This window comes from Vespa crabro, chromosome 2 (assembly GCF_910589235.1).
Source record: "Vespa crabro chromosome 2, iyVesCrab1.2, whole genome shotgun sequence".
NCBI classification, from domain to species: Eukaryota; Metazoa; Arthropoda; class Insecta; order Hymenoptera; family Vespidae; genus Vespa; species Vespa crabro.
Window position 1 is genome coordinate 13,740,999 of NC_060956.1, and position 16,463 is coordinate 13,757,461.

Genomic DNA, 16,463 nt, shown 5'->3' on the forward strand with positions numbered 1-16,463 from the left:
ATCGCAGATGTCACAGGTAAAATGCGTACACAACACGTTTGTGCGTACTCGTCTCGACAAGACGGAACCCATAAGTGTAGGTACTTACTCGTACGAGAAAATAGAAGGAAAGAGAGGAATAGAGGGAGAAGGAGGAGAAAGAGAAGAAGGAGAAGTAGAGGGAGGAGAGAAGAGTCGGTAGAAGGCTTTCAACGATCATTACACAGTCCGACGTAGCAGGCGTGCGACTTAATTAAACGCATTTAATAAGCAAGGATTCGCATGCGCGCCCACCAAGTAATCGAGCCAATTAATCGTGCCGCGAGCGCATGCTTCGGCTACTTTTTCGCTTTTAACCTTGGCTTGTACTTCTCTTCCCACCCTATCTCATTCCTCTCATCCCTTCCGCTCCCCTCTCCTTTCTTCACTCATCCTCTTCATTACCTTCCTCGTTTAAATCTCCGTCTCTCTTCGCGAGACGAAGAGTCTTTTGCGTAAAGGTTTTCGTAGAGTTGTTCGTCGATCGAAAAAGATCCATTTTAAATGGATCCGATTAAAAAAAAAAGAAAGAAAAAAAATAGAAAAGAAAAGAAAAAGAAAAAGAAAAACGGAGTACTCGAGTAAATCACTACGTGAACGATGAATCCTTAATGATATCTTTTCTTAAATGAAATCGTTCTCGTGTATTGGTAATTAAATGACTTTGTTCGATATGTGGTTCATTCATTTATAAAATTGTTCAAGAATAATTATGTGAGAATAAAGCGATCGTAAAGAGCGTAAATATTAATCATCGATTATATATTATATATGTATATATATAATCAACGATTTATACAGTATTTTTAAGGAGCGAACTTTTCGAATGAATAAGCACATTCGATTGTGCCCACTTATGTTATACGTTATCGAATTAATTCGATACACAGCGATTTCAGTGATCCGTCATTGTACAATTAATCGTATGTATCTTTCTCTCTCTCCCTCTCTCTTTCTCTTTCTTTTTTCTCGTTTCGTTCTCTCCCTCTTTAATTCATCTTTAGAGTTAACTGTACTTGATAAGAGCACTTCACTCTCGGGCCTTCGAAAATATCGGCTTGGAATCACGATAGGTGGTCGAAAAATAATGTTGACTCAAACAATGCATGGGGGAAGCAAGTTTTCGTTTCGATCTCTTCACATCATCGAGCATACAAATAGAAAGAGAGAGAGAAAAAAAAAAGAAAGAACCGAGAGATGTAGAACGTTGTACTTATATTATTTTTTTATTTGATTTTCTTTTTTTGTTTCCTTTTGTTTTCATCGTTTGATATATTAAAGTCAACACAATCCTTGTGTCGATGAAACTTCGATCGTTTATGAGAAAGAAGACCATATATACGCACTTACGCATTTATCGCATATCCATTCCGTTTTTGTCAGTCGAGTTTCCAACTTATCGATGATTTGAAATCTTTCCTTTCTTGGCCGCACGAAGGAGACTTCCTTTTTATTGAAACCCACGGTAATATCGTCGCATGCGTGACTCTTATTTCCGTCATCTTGACTTTCAACAACTTTGCGCTTATCCAACACTATCGACACACATCGAGACCTCTCCTACGTGGACTTTCACGTTATATCAAATCTCGCGCGCACAAGATAGATACACACACACACACACACACAAACACACACAAACAATTTGCCTTTCGATAAAAAGTCTCTCGATATTAGCTGTGTTGTGCGCGTTAGTTGAGAAATAAAAATTACGGCGTAGAATAAACGGAAGAATCAGGCAATATACATGTATGCATATGTATGTATATGTATGTGTGTGTGTGTGTACATACATCGTCGTTTTGCTCAGTAGGATTTGGTTTGTGTGTTACGTTTCGTTATACCGAGTTACGAGTCGAACGTGACCGGACTATGTTACGAAGAGCGCTCGACGAGCTGCGAATAATGATTTAAAAGAAGCGACAACGAATGTCGATTCAAAACTGCGTCGTTAACTCCCTACGGCTCTTGTTGAATTTCCTTATTTTTCTTTTCTCACTCTTTTTGTTTGCATAAAGCTCGTAGAGAACATATATAAACATCGATTCAGAATATCGTATGAGAGAAAAAAATATATGGTAAAAAAAAATAATATTTACGAATAATATTTTTTTGATATAATTATTATAGAACGCTTATCATTTAAATAACATAAGAGGAGCAGACGCGAACATACATACATTGAATAGAAAAGACTTAATGATAGGGTAAAAGAGAGAAGCGTGTCTTGTCATATTCGAAGTTAATGATCTTGAAGAAAAAGCGTCTCACGATCCGAACCTTCTAGAATAAAAGCGTAGGTACTTACATATATAACGTAGGATACGATAACGCGTAGGTATCAATTTGGGATCACATTGCAATTCGTGTCCCGGAAGTCGCTCAATAAGGAACGAAGACATTTCCATAATTAACCATTACGAAGTTCATACGTCAGAGACGTCCAGAGATGCATTTATCGAGCGTTCGTCGCTCCTTAACATATTGCACCAGGACGCGTGTGGGTGTGGTTCGCTATCGATTTCAAACGAAAATTATGACGACGTCTAATGCGTTTAACACTTTTTAACGAACGATTCTCTTATCGTTTTATCTTCTCTTTTCCCCCTCTCTCTTATTTTTTTCTCTCCTTTTATCTCGAATATGTAAACGTTTGCGCGATGATCTTCATGAGATTTTAATATACGAGTTACCATGAAAGCGATATCACTGAATGTTGTAATTTTTCATTTCAATGCTTTTGATGTGAGAGAGAAAGAGAGAGAATGACAAACGATACACGTAAATTATTTGATATATTTAGGATTAATCATATTCTTATATTCTTATGTTTTTTATTTTCTATATAAAAGATTTCCTTTTATAAACGATTTATTTTATCTAGCGTTACAAGAACGTACAGAAAAATCTGATGCTAAATGCATCCAACTCGACATGCATGACGTAGGTGGCGAACGATCGAGATTTCAAAGCGTGAATACGCTTTGAACGCGAGTCTTCGATCGACGATGACTTCGATTAATACTCTTCTTCTGAACGTTCGAACCTACCTTTCGCCTTCCTTTTCTTCTATACGATCGATCGAACAGGTGTACGAGCCGTTCTTCTCGAGCTCGTCGGCATCGATGGGTATTACTACTACCACTATATTACCACTACTATGAGAGAATACTAGTACTAGTACCACTACTACTATTACTACTACTACGACTATTACCACATTCGAATACGAATGCCGTGTTCGCAAAAAATGTATGCAGGAAGGACATGACTCGTTAAATCGTTGGTAAGGCCGTTCATCCTTCTTAGAGAAAACGAACGAGATAGAAAAAGAAAGAAAAACCTTAGGTCGAGACGATTCTCACGATCCTTTGTAAATAAGAATTTATTTTTGCATGTAATAGTACTTCCTATGATTAGTTGTTTGCTGTACGAAGAAATTTCTCAGATAACGAAGAAGATACTTCGTTTAAATGTGTGTGTGTGTGTGTACGTGCATACATGTGCGCGTGTTTTCTTTTTTCATACGTATCAATTCGATTAACGAAGTATCGAAATTCCTTGAAAGCTAATGGTTCACATACATGGCCTTAAGCACGTACTTTAGCTCGAATCTGAGAAATTGATAAGCGATAATATCAGTGATCTTGGATATCATATATCGGCGCGGATGCGTTTTATCGACCAGTTATGCTATAAACAAAATTGCAATGTACGTCGTACAATACGCGTTCGTATTATGGTCATAATGTTACCAAATCTCTCTCTCTCTCTCTCTCTCTCTCTCTCTCTCTCTCTGTTTCTTCCCTGTTCATTATTTCTTTTATCATTTATCCACCGGTCAATGGCTTTTTTCGTTCGAAAAGGAGATATTTAAGGAACAAAGCACCCGCTGGTACGAAAGGGACGCGCGAAAAAGAAGATTCAAAGGCAGGACGTTTTTTAACCATTGGCCAACAAATTTATGAGGATCCGTCTCTCACGTTCATTGAAACTTCCGGCGGTCGAGAAAAAGGGGAAGCGACCCTGGCCGCTCGCGTTGCGTGCTTGAAACTCACTCACTCTCTCTCTCTCTCTCTCTTTCTCTCTCTCTTCTGTGTATACATTACACACACACATCTGTGTGCATAACCGCGAACGAACACAGTATGAATGTAATAAAGTTCGGGAGAACGAGCGATAAGACGAGAGTCGTTCGGGCCGAGTTCCGTTGAGTGCAGTGCTGCGCTTGATTTACACGCTATAAAAGTGCGCTGATTAATTCCTTGCACATTCGCGCCGTGACTATCGTCTTACGGGCACGTAAATATCGTTCCTCTGGAACGCAACCGATAGATGGGTTAGTTTCTCTTTTTCTTTTTTCTCGGATTTAATTAAGTGCGAATTTGACAGCTCCTCCTTTTCCCTCCTCTCCTTTATTATTCTTCTTCCTTTTCTTCTTCTAGCTTGCATTAGATAAAATAAAATTTATTTCGCCGATCGTAATCCATGGAGAGAGAGAGACAGAGAGAGAGAGAGAGAGAGAGAGAGAGAGAGAGAGAGAGAAAATAATAAAGAAATAAAAAAAATAAAAATCAAATAAAATAATAGAGGGGTGTGACTTTTTACGAGTCGTCAACTGGCTCTGGCTCTTTTCCAGCGAACGTAATAGTGCGTATTCCGTCGAAACGTGCGCATTACGTTTCCCGTCTACCGTTCCATTGACTCGAGTTCGATGAATCGATCGGATCGCACTGCTCACTAGCGTGTCTAATGAACGGGCAGCGGACACGGCTTTAATATCGATCGGGAAAACTCGCTATAACGAAACACTAAGGAAGGAGATTCTTAGTAAACGATGACTCTTTGCTTGGAAGGAAGGCAAACGAAGAGAGTTCATTGATAAAAGACACCATGAGAGTGGTCTTCTCGTTCTTAGAAAAAGCTCTTAAGAAATTTACGCGTCGTTCGTTTTTTTTTTATCATTCTCCTTCATGACTTCTCTTTCTTCTTCTTCTTCTTCTTTTTTATTCTCTTATTTTTCATTCTTTCTTCTTTTTCTATACTCTCATATCTAGAAGCCATAAATAACCATGAATATTAATACTCATCTTTCATCTAGCCGATCCTGGAATAATATCGCTAGTAACACGTTCGATGAAATGTAAATTAACGTCGATCGTTAAATTAGTCACGATACTTCGTGATAATAAAATTTTTTCGAGGTCGTTTCCCTTTGATCTCTCTCTCTCTCTCTCGCTCTTTCTCTTCCTATCCTTTGTACTCTACCGATTGTAGGATTGATCAAATGGCTGCTTTAATCGTTATGATCGAAAGTGGAAAGGAAAGAGGCTAGTGATTACGATAATGGTAGACAGGAAGAGAAATGTTAGCTTAGAATTTTCATCGGATTACTCCCACGCAACTGCGTTAATCGATGATAAATCGATACAAACGGGCGACGATAGAAAAGTAGGCGCTATTTGGCGCCAGTTTAGTTGGCATTTATTGGGCCAAAAGAGAGAGAGAGAGAGAGAAAGAGAGAGAGAGAGAGAGAGAGAAAGAGAGAGGGAAATGATCGATCGCAGTCAGAGTTCGTTCTTCTATTTTCGAACTCGCGACAACTGCATTCCAACAAGGAGGTTCTATCGTAGAACTTGAAACTGCTTCTTTCGTTGCTTCCTTTTCCTATCATATCATTTTACCCAACATTCTGAATATTAATTAATAAAACCAGTCACATGACTTTCAGTTTCAATTTTGCATACGATCTAATAACAGTACAAGATCATTCATCATACTTGATCGTAGTTTGTTCTATTCCGTTAGATAAATTTATATTAGAATTCATTGAATGAAATTGTATTCATATTTGTTAAAGTGATTTACATTGTACGTGTTTAGTAACTTTTAAAAATAAAAACAAAACAAGAAAGATATGAATAACACAAACGATCAAACGATTAATAGTTTTTCAATTATCAAATTACACGATTAGCCAAACAACGTCATATTTACGTATGATCGCGATGCAACAAATTAATACAGGAAATTGCGAAGAATCAATGCGTTCTACTAATTTGTCTATGTTATGGCAACGATCTTCGATAAAGGGGAGGAGGAGAAAATCTATCGATCTATTCACGCGCTTACGATATTATTATATACAGCGTGAATATTTAACTTTTATTTAGAAATAAATCGACATATTACCGAACGTGAAAATCTCTTTTAAAGTACAGGGCGCCGCGAACTCTCTCGATGATACATCGTGGATTACGGCCAAGGAAGACGTCTTGGAAAAGTGCCAGAGAATTCGTGTGTGCATTTTTCCATTCATAACCGCGAAATCTATATTTGGGTCAGACATATCGAGCAAATTCGTGGCATGATGTTATTTTAAGATCGAACCGGAATACCGTGTCAGTTGGCTCGTTAACCCATTCGTTCGTCTCTCCTCCCTTTTCTTCTTCTTCATCATGATCATCATCTTCTTCTTATTCTTTTTATTCATACTCTTTCTTATTTTTATCGTCTCTTTTTTCTTCGTCCCAATCGAAACGATTAAGACGAGACATAATACTCCCTTTACGTTTCATATATAATATGAGATCATTTTTTCCAGACAGATAATTAATAAACGTTTATCCTACGAACGCGAAAATAAATTTAAATACGAAAGAGGGATAATACGAGAATATTAAAAAAAAAAAAAAAAAATAATAATAATAAAGAAAAAGAAAAAGAAAGAAAAGGAATTATAATCTTCGTGATGGACGTGCAACACGCAACGGTAAATTAAACCCTCATCGTCCGACTATTCAAACTATTCTTCCAAAAATATGAGCGGAATTCCGAGCTCGCTTGTTTATGCATTTGCACTTTCGCGCTCGCAAATGAAGTTGCAGATTAAGAACGCGCACGATAGAGAGAGGGAGAGAGAGAAGGAAAGAGAGAAGAAGAGAGAGGGGGAGAGAGAGGGGGAGAGAGAGACAGAGAAAGTAAGCGTGCAGTGAAAGGGAACGGACGATTGAAATTCCTTTTGCACGCGCTAAGGTGTTCGCACTTTTGACAAATATCACGGAACGTAAACGTACTGGTAGGAGCTTAAGTGGCCTCTTGTTGATACGATCCTTGCCAGGATGGAACGGAACATTTGACACGTGGTATTCCCTAATTGTATACGCTATATTTTACCATCTAAAATCGTACACGGACGCAACTATGTGAATACGTTGTATGTTATGAAAAGTATTTCCTACGTGAAACGTCCAAGAGATTTACGATTTCTCAAATTTTATCAGAAGAGTCATGAGACTGCAAAAGGACAGTGAGAAAGAGAGAAAATGAGAGAGAGAGAGAGAGAGAGAGAGAGAGAACTAGAGAATAAAAAAGGATTAATGAGCCATAGTTAATATCTTTCTTCCTTTCTTGTACACACTCTTTTAAGGATATATATATATATATATATATATATATGCGATTGAAAAAGAGATAGACTCACCTGTAAACCAAGACGATATCCTGATTCGCGTAAAAGCCCGTCTAGACTTCATGAGTTTATCCAAAACGTTGTAAGTGCCTTCTCGTGTAAGGAATAATATTTTGCTCGCCACATCATCGGGTACCGAGCATCGCTTATTTATAGAATACGCTAATGGAACGACATCGCACCTGCGTTATAGGTATATACTGTATATTACTTTAAACCAAACGCTCGTGTTTTTATTTATTTATTTATTTTTTATTTTTCTTACGATCTATCAATAGTAAGAAAGATATTAAATAGCTGTTCGTGTCTAATCGTGCGAGTTTTCTCTTTTCCTCTTTCTCTCGTTGTTTTTTTTTTCTGTTTTTGATAAACTAATCGCATTACATAGAACGTAAAAGATACTTCCTTTTGGAGGGGAAGAAAATAATAGCTAGTTTTACGAAAGAGATTTAACGCGTCGTTGTCGCAAAATTGCGTTCTCTTGTGCATCGCAATTCGTGTATCTCGAAGTTACAAGCGCTATCTTATCGCATCGAGATAAACTCGCATCGTTCCTTATCGAACGTTCGTTGAATAGCTGATAAAGTATGACAAAGGTCGTTGCGAACTGGTCTCTATGGATTACGTCGTTGTTTTGCTTTCATTTGTTACAAAGAAACTTGTGAATTTGAGTTCTTACAAGGTTAAAACGAAAGAAAAAAAGAAAAAAAAGATGAGATCGCAAAGTTCAAATTAATTTATTTGATATTATGACAATATCGTTTACGAAATATGTAAAATGTCGTTTGGAATGTTCTTCGAAGAATAACTCGTCTATCTTTGGACTTTATGTAAATTGCCGAGAAACACTTTCTTAGACTTATTTGCCACGTCTGTTTTATTAAAACATCTCAATGTGTACATTTCTATTTTTTTTTCTTTCTTTCTTTCTGTCTCTCTCTTTCCTCTAACATTCCATCCACGCATACTTTCCTTTCGATACCATCCCTCTTTTGCTCGGCTTCTAATTTGTCTCGGTACCGTTGTCTCGGCAAATTATTCACATGATTTTGACAAAAAACGAAAAGGTACGATAGCTCGTTACATAATACCGAGTGTGTATTCGTAATCTCACTGTCCTGTTGCCGGTTAGAAATGTTGGAAGAGTAGGAGGAAAGAGATGGAGAAGTAGAAGTAGAAAAGGAGGAGGAATGAAAAGAAAAATAAAAGACCAAAGAGGAAGGGTGAAGTAAATGTATGAGATGTGTGTGGCGACGTCTTCTTCTTCTTCTTTATCTTCTTTTTCTTTATCGTTGTCGTCGTTCTTGTGGCCGACAGAATATTTTATTAATACTTGTTCGCCTTGGCTTTCCCATATCGATCACTCCGATAATCGATAAACATGTACATATGTACGTGTATATATGAGATTATACCTACGCGAACGATTCGCTAACTTCATGCAAATTTTCAATCACAAATCGTCTCTCTCTCTCTCTCTCTATTTTTAATGCCTTCTCTATCTTCTTTCCAAATACGAGATATTTCCTTCATGGTTTTTCTTTGATACGCACGAGCAGTCATCATCGAAAGTGACATTTTCCTTTTAAAGTGATATTAGAAATTAATAGATTAAACTTTTTGTCATCGACAAGAAGGACTTTCACATATCGTAGTTCCTAAGATTCAAATAAATGAAATAATCTTTCAAACGGCGACAACCGGCTATCTTTCGATTGATTTTCTTTATTTTTCTCTTTCCTTTTTTCTTTTTTTCTTCTTCTTTTCCATTTATTTCGTTAGATAGGACGGCACGCGGCATGATTTTACACACCTGTCGAAAGTTTTTATCGTCGAGTCCATGTTTGCGAGCGTATAATTGCCGACTCGTTCAAGCGGGAATTTCATCGACAAGGCCACGGATCAATGATGATAAATGATAGTAGACTTCCAGTCAAAATAACTCGGTGAGAGTCGAGAGTTTTCTAAAAATAGAAGATACTCGCTTACTTCTTTCTTCTCATTAGTCGTTTTTTTTTGCCACAACGCTCAAAGAGACGAACAAAGCAAATAGAGAATTCAAATGAATTTTATCAATTAAAAAATCAACGTAAATGGCAGCCACATGCGTGTACGCGTGAAAAGAAAGATAGGGACTTTATTTTTGTAAAGAATCGTACTGAGGCGATAGACTCCCTCGACGTCGGTTACAAAAATATGTCCTTCCAAGAAACACCCCATAGAATGTGTATCTCGTTAAGAATTTCTTTGTCGATGTGAAATGTCTGTGAATTTACTAATTCTTCTCTTACGCGTCTCACTCCCGCCCCAACTCAATCCCATCTTACCCCCATCGTTGGCACTATCGTCATTTGTCTCATAAGAGACTTTCTTGTTTGCAAAAAGGAAATATAGATTTTTTAAACGTCCCCTATGTCGATCTTCCAAGATTATTTTTTAAAACTCTTGAACAAGATAGTCATAGTGTTTATATATATATATATATATATATATATATATATATATATATATATAGGTACTACATACATACATATATATTTTAGTGTCAAAACTACTTTTGAAATTAATTTCTGAGAAAGTTTATAATAAGAAAAGATTAAAATGATTAAGCATATCCCTTATAAGATTTTTATCGTGCGTGTGTGTGTGTGTGTCTGTTTGTGCGTATGTGGGAGGGTTCTTATATAATCATCGAATGAACACAGTCGGTAGAATTATACAATAGCATGCATCGCGCGGACGCATTGACTTTTTGGCAAAGAAGACGGGTATTTATATAACAATTTATGTAGGTCGTTCGCATCAGAGTCCAACATGCGGAACAGGTAGTAGATCGAACACACATTAAAATTCTTAGGAAATACTATAGCAATTTATATTTTTCGTGCCAAAATATCTCTTTCCTTTCATTTCCATTTTCCATTTTAAGATTCAAGACACACAATAATGGACATTGTTGCAATTTGATTCACCTAAGGCATTTCTCGCATTTGTTCGCCAATTTTTCACGAGCTTTGTTTCCTCAAAACCTTTATTCGCCAATTCTCCGGAATATCTAGATAACGCATTTTATTTGCACCAACTGCAAAAAAAAAAAAGAAAAAGAAGAAAAAAAGAAGAAGAAGAAGAAAAAGATGAAGAAGAAGAAGAAGATCGTTGTCGTTGCCTTCCACATCGTTATCGTCGTTCCATGTTTATTTTTAACAGAACGCTAAGAAAGAGATAAGGTCGAGAAATGAGGTACGCTAAATCTTATTTCCCCTCCCTCGATAGTCAACATTCAAGATAAGAACGAAGAATTTTTATTCTCTTTCTATCGCCTATACTTTCTCTAATATCGAAATGTATTTTTTATTTTACATATTCTAATTCACTCATTTTATTATTATTATAATATATCTATAATAAAGATATACGTGTGTGTATGTGTTTATATATATATATATATATATATATAATTTGGAAATGGCCTTTAAAAAATCCTTGATGTTATCATTGGAAACGTTTGTGCAATATAACGATTAATGTAAATATAGAAGAACAACGCACTTGTCTTTTAAACAAACATTATTATCGCAATTTAATATGCTGGAATTGGAAAGATTTTCATATATATATATATATATATATATATATATATATATATATATATATATATATAATGTATGTATTTGAAATACACTAACCTTTATGTCCAAGTGTGCTACGTTGAGAGAATGCAGGAAGGCAATACCATCTAAAATCTGCTTCAACAATCTCGCAACCTGCCGTTCTTCTGGGACTTCGTCTCTATCCAATATCATTTGCAATTCGCCACCAGGTGCCCTATGAGAAGAACGATACAAAATAAAGCGATCAATTCAAGTTTTACTTCAATGGACATAATAACGAAGCAAATAGAACACGAACGTTAAGAAAATAATCGAGGTATGTAAGAGTCGATCGATTAGAACGAAAATAACGATAGAGAATCGTACGAATGCTCTTTAGAAAGCTAATAATACGAAATATTCATATTACACTATTACACTATTACACAAAGGTATCATAAATTGGTAACGTTCGTTACGTAACACTTAATATATCCACTATGATTGCGTTAGAAGTTATGCTTGCACAATCTAATAATATAAAATGCATACGCGTCAGTCTATAATGTATGTATTATAAAAGAAAGAAAGAGAGAGAAAGAGAGAGAGAGAGAGAAACAGAAAGAGAAATAACCGTATGACGCTTCATAGAGAAGTACAGTTAGAGCGAGTCCAGTATGTGCACACACACTAGGAAAAAAACTTACAGTTCCAAGACGAGAACCATCTCGGTATTGGTCTCGAAGACCTGGTGGAGGGAAACGAGGCGAGAACAGTGAGCAGCGGCATCCAGCACCGCGACCTCGTGAAGTGCCTCCGCCCTCAATTCCTGAGCTCGTCGTCTCTTCCTTAGAAACTTTGCGGCCCACTGCCTTCCGCTCGATCTCTCTCTGCATCTTCTCACCGTTGCGTATTTGCCCCTGAACAAAAAAAAAAAGAAAAAAAGGATAAGTACAAAAAATTAACCTTTAGAAATTAATTGCTCTTGTTCGTTCTTTTTATTATTATTTCATTTATAATTTATAATTATAATATGAATATAATTATTCAGATACTTTAAAGAATTATTATAGTAGGAGGACAAGGAAGTTTGATTAAATCATTCGTTTGCTTTCACCCGTGAATTAAATAGTAATACCATTCTTTTAATGCTTTTCTTAATTGCAACCGATCTTATATAGTAATCTCTAAGTCGTATACAAATTTCTAAGTTAGATATTAGCAACGCATCCGCCATCGCGTTGTTATTCTTCGTTCATAATTCTTTCTTTTCTCAATTGAATTACGAGAGATTAAGGAATTATCGTTTGGATGTGTCTAGAGAGGAAGAGAGAGAGAGGGAGAGAGAGAGAGAGAGAGAGAAAGAAATTGTGTAAGAAAGTCTCGTAATCGAGTACAGATGTAATGTAAAAATTATCGATCGTTGGGGTAATATATAAGATACGTGTAAACATTTAAGAGTCACCGTCCGTACCATCTCGTATCTTCGTGTAGACTAACATCGTTTGTTTATCGAATGAGACTAGTCTAACGGAGATGTCAACAAAGAAACTTTGATGTTAGTGTGCGACAAGCGTGTATACATAACATATACATGTATACACACACACACACACACGCACGCACATACATACATACATACACGCATATAACATATATACGAATATATATGCGGACACTAATATGTTTACAGAGGAACGACATTCCAACAATTTCAATTCGAATATCGTGATATCGAATACGACATTCTTGAAGTCGATGAACCGGGAATCTCGAGGTTGGCTTCTCCTTTCAAACAGAGACTTCCCTTGCAATCCGATGATCTAAACACAATCTTCTAGAAAGTGAGAACTCGACTCGGCCTATGCACCGGAGGCGTTCTGTACTGCTCTCGTTCAATTCGATTGTCGCGCCTAAATTCGAGCATCGGTGAAAGTACCAGCGTTCGTATTACATAAAAGTTCGTACAGTACAAGGAAATAAGCCAAGTGTACGTGTTTGTTGCATGTCTATATATATATATATATATATATATAACAACAACCTATAGGGACATATATAAATAAATATGTATGCACGTGATAGCTTATGTTTTCAAAGGTGGTAGGCAGCTAATTGAAACGGACGGTATTCCATTTTCTCGACTCATTCTTTTTTCTCAAGATTCTCTTCTCGTGATAAAAACAAAATAGCGTGAACGGAACAGAAAACATAATCCTACAAAACCCAGTTTCTAGAATTTTATGCCGCTGGTGAAACCTTCCACGATTCTAACGCCGCGCACCGGCCATGCAATAAACCCGTAATACGAGTCGATGTCACTGAACTCCGTTTTGTCTAATATATCTATAAATTGCTATCTCTTTCGATTGAATTACCAAATACTTATTTTCTTTCTAGTTTCGTTTCGTATATCAAATGGTGAAAAAGATTCTTTTCTTTTTTTTTTTTTTCTTTTTTTAAACTTATTTATATCGTACGTTTACAAAAAGAATTATTCCACTTTAATAAACATTCGCAATAAAATCATTATATCGTTGTTATATGACTAACGATTAAACGACTTTCTTTGAAATGATCGAGCGTGGGTGCAAATCGATGATATATTGTATATATATGTATTATCGATATAAATAAAATAATATATATATAAATATAATATAAATATAACAAAAAAAATATAATAAATCAAGTCATAGTATCAATTTTCATATTGAAAAATCTTAGACAAAGCGGCTTATATATAAAAGCCCGATCGATGATAAATAATCGAAGATCTTGTAAGTACATTTCCTGGAGCAAACAACAAACGATCGTATTAGGTGCCAAATGAAAAATGACATTGTCCAAGCGTCGTTCCTGAAAGGGACAGAGACGTAACAAATGACACTGAGCGCGCGTCTCTTTTAACACACCGTGTCAAAGTAAGCATCATTAGAGGTTCATTGTACACGTGGACTCGTGGACCTCGCCGTGTCCTACAGAGCAAACCGCGAATCGGAAAAAAGATAGAGAGGGGAGAGAGGAAGAGGGAGAAATTCTAAGCCGGTTCATCGACCGGCCACACGCTTCTCCATAGTTTTTCTCTTTGCTGAGATACTTTGGCACGATCGATGAAGTTTCATCATTATTTCACCCCAACCATAATAAATCCTCTAACGAACTAAGAATTTTCTATTAACACGTTTATTAAAGTTCAACCTATGATCAACATTTCATTTTCTTTGCTCCGTTTAGATTTCTTAATAATTTACAAGATTAATAAGATTTGATACAAAAAATGTGACATTAATTCTTTATCTATTATTGTAAAAAAAAGTCTCACATTAAGACATTCACGCACGAATAATATTACGACATTCTATGTATTATTGCAATGCAATGAATATAAAATATGACAGTGCTTTTTTTCTTATATCTATTATGCCAGAATAAAAAAGCAAAAAAAAAAAAAAAACAAAAAAAAGCAAAAAACAAAAAAGAGAAAAAACAAGATGTTAGATATCGATGTGTGAAATCGTGAATCTCGATAATTAAGGTGTTTAACAAAATTCTTAGACAATCGAAAATATTACACAATAATCATATCGAATGATTTAACATCTGCACGAATGATATACATATGTATATATGCATGTATGTATGTATGTATGTATGTATGTATGTATGTATGTATGTATGTATGTATGTATGTATGTATGTATGTATGTATGTATGTATGTATGTATGTATGTATGTATGTATGTATGTACGTGTATCAGAACCGATATATAATATAAAAGTTGATAAAAGTAGATAACGTTGAAAGTCACTGTTCGTCTAGGTATGTAGGTTGGCGAACGCGAATACGAACGTTTGTGGGCAGTCTTTATCGAATCGACTTGTTATCTATGTTCTAATTGCAGGCTGTTACACGGTTCGCCGTATCTAATGTCTATCTATGTATGTGTATTCGCTCCACTGGATGCTTTATATCGAAGAAGAGAGAAAGATAGAACATAAAAGACGAGGATCAAGGCTTTTGTGAAGTCTCGAAAATCGATCACGAGACTCATCTCTTTCTCTCTCTCTTTTTTTTCTTTCTCCCACCTTTACTTCTTCATTCCCTCTCCCTCTCTCTCTTTCTCTATTTCTTTCTCCCTCTTTTGCGTTACTTTTATCTTTTCGTCATGCTCAATGCTCACGGCGGGCCGCCAACTCGACTTCCTTTCTTTCGATACACCGACACAGATAAGACTCGAAATATACGTTGCTCGGCTCGTTTACGATGAATTATCTTTGAAAAGTTTTCTCTTTCTTCGCAAAACATTGTCTTTTACTTAATGTTCCCTCACTCCCTCCCACTCACCCACCGACCGTGTCGTCATCGAATCAAAGAGATGAAAATGTACCATCCATAAATGAATTATCCCATGAAGTTTCATAAAGAAAGTTTTCTCTATTGTTTGTGTTTAAGAAATAATAATATGGCAAACGATAGTCAACAAAACTTTTCTTCTCGATTCGAAAAGCAGAGAGACAAATTATTTTAAAAAGTTTGATGATATCATAAAAAAGAAAGTATGATAGATATGTATTATATGTACAAATATATATGTACAAATAATTATATTCAAGATCGATTTATGTTTAAACGTTGACATAGAAATAAAAAGATAATGAAGAATTAAAGAAGTAATTTTTTAACAAGAGAGAAAAAGAGAGAGAAAGACACATAGATAGATGGATAGATAGATAGATAGATAGATAGATAGATGGATAGATGGATAGATAGATAGATAGATAGATAGATAGATAATTAGATAGATATTTAAATAGATAGATACATAGAGAGAGAGACAGAGAAGAGGATAAGGAAGTTGGATATAACAGGGCGAAGCTTTGGTACGCGAAATAATACACATAGAGATTGCACGGATCTACATGTTGTCTCGCTTTTGCCATGCGCGTGATCTCGATTTCCCTAGGTTACTTGGGTCGAACTCCCACGCTCTACGTTCTGTGTTTGTTCTTCGTCGAGTCCTCGCTATTTCTCACTCGCTCTCTTTATGTCTCTCTCTCCCTTTCTTTCTTTTGCTCTCTCGTAACTTAAAGATGTGACGGAGCGCGGCTAGATCAGAGAGATCGCGCATCTCGCGGCTGATTGCGCTCGAAAATCGCAACGTAAGGCTCTCTTACTAGCGTATATGTACGTGTGCATATCTACACACATATATACACATATATAGATAGTATAGCATATATGAATAATGTGAAGAGGACGCTTACGTACAACGGAGGCTTTTACGCCGCGTATTTTGCGTTTCTAATTCCGATCGTGTCTTTTGTGGATTTAGTGGCATGCTCGGAAGAGTTTTACGCCTTTGATCTTCCGCATTTTGCCA

The 16,463-nt window shown here is 36.1% G+C and overlaps 1 protein-coding gene across 1 annotated transcript in view; it reads right to left on the bottom strand.

The window, feature by feature from the left end:
* The window catches only part of LOC124422293 (serine/threonine-protein kinase 17B-like), a 78,049-nt gene that overhangs the window by 9,066 nt on the left and 52,520 nt on the right, over nt 1-16,463 (bottom strand). The window contains exons 2-3 of the mRNA XM_046958548.1: nt 11,787-11,999; nt 11,176-11,314 (exon numbers count right to left, since the gene is read on the bottom strand). Coding sequence (XP_046814504.1) covers nt 11,176-11,314; nt 11,787-11,999 — 352 coding nt within the window. The remainder of the gene's footprint in view (nt 1-11,175; nt 11,315-11,786; nt 12,000-16,463) is intronic.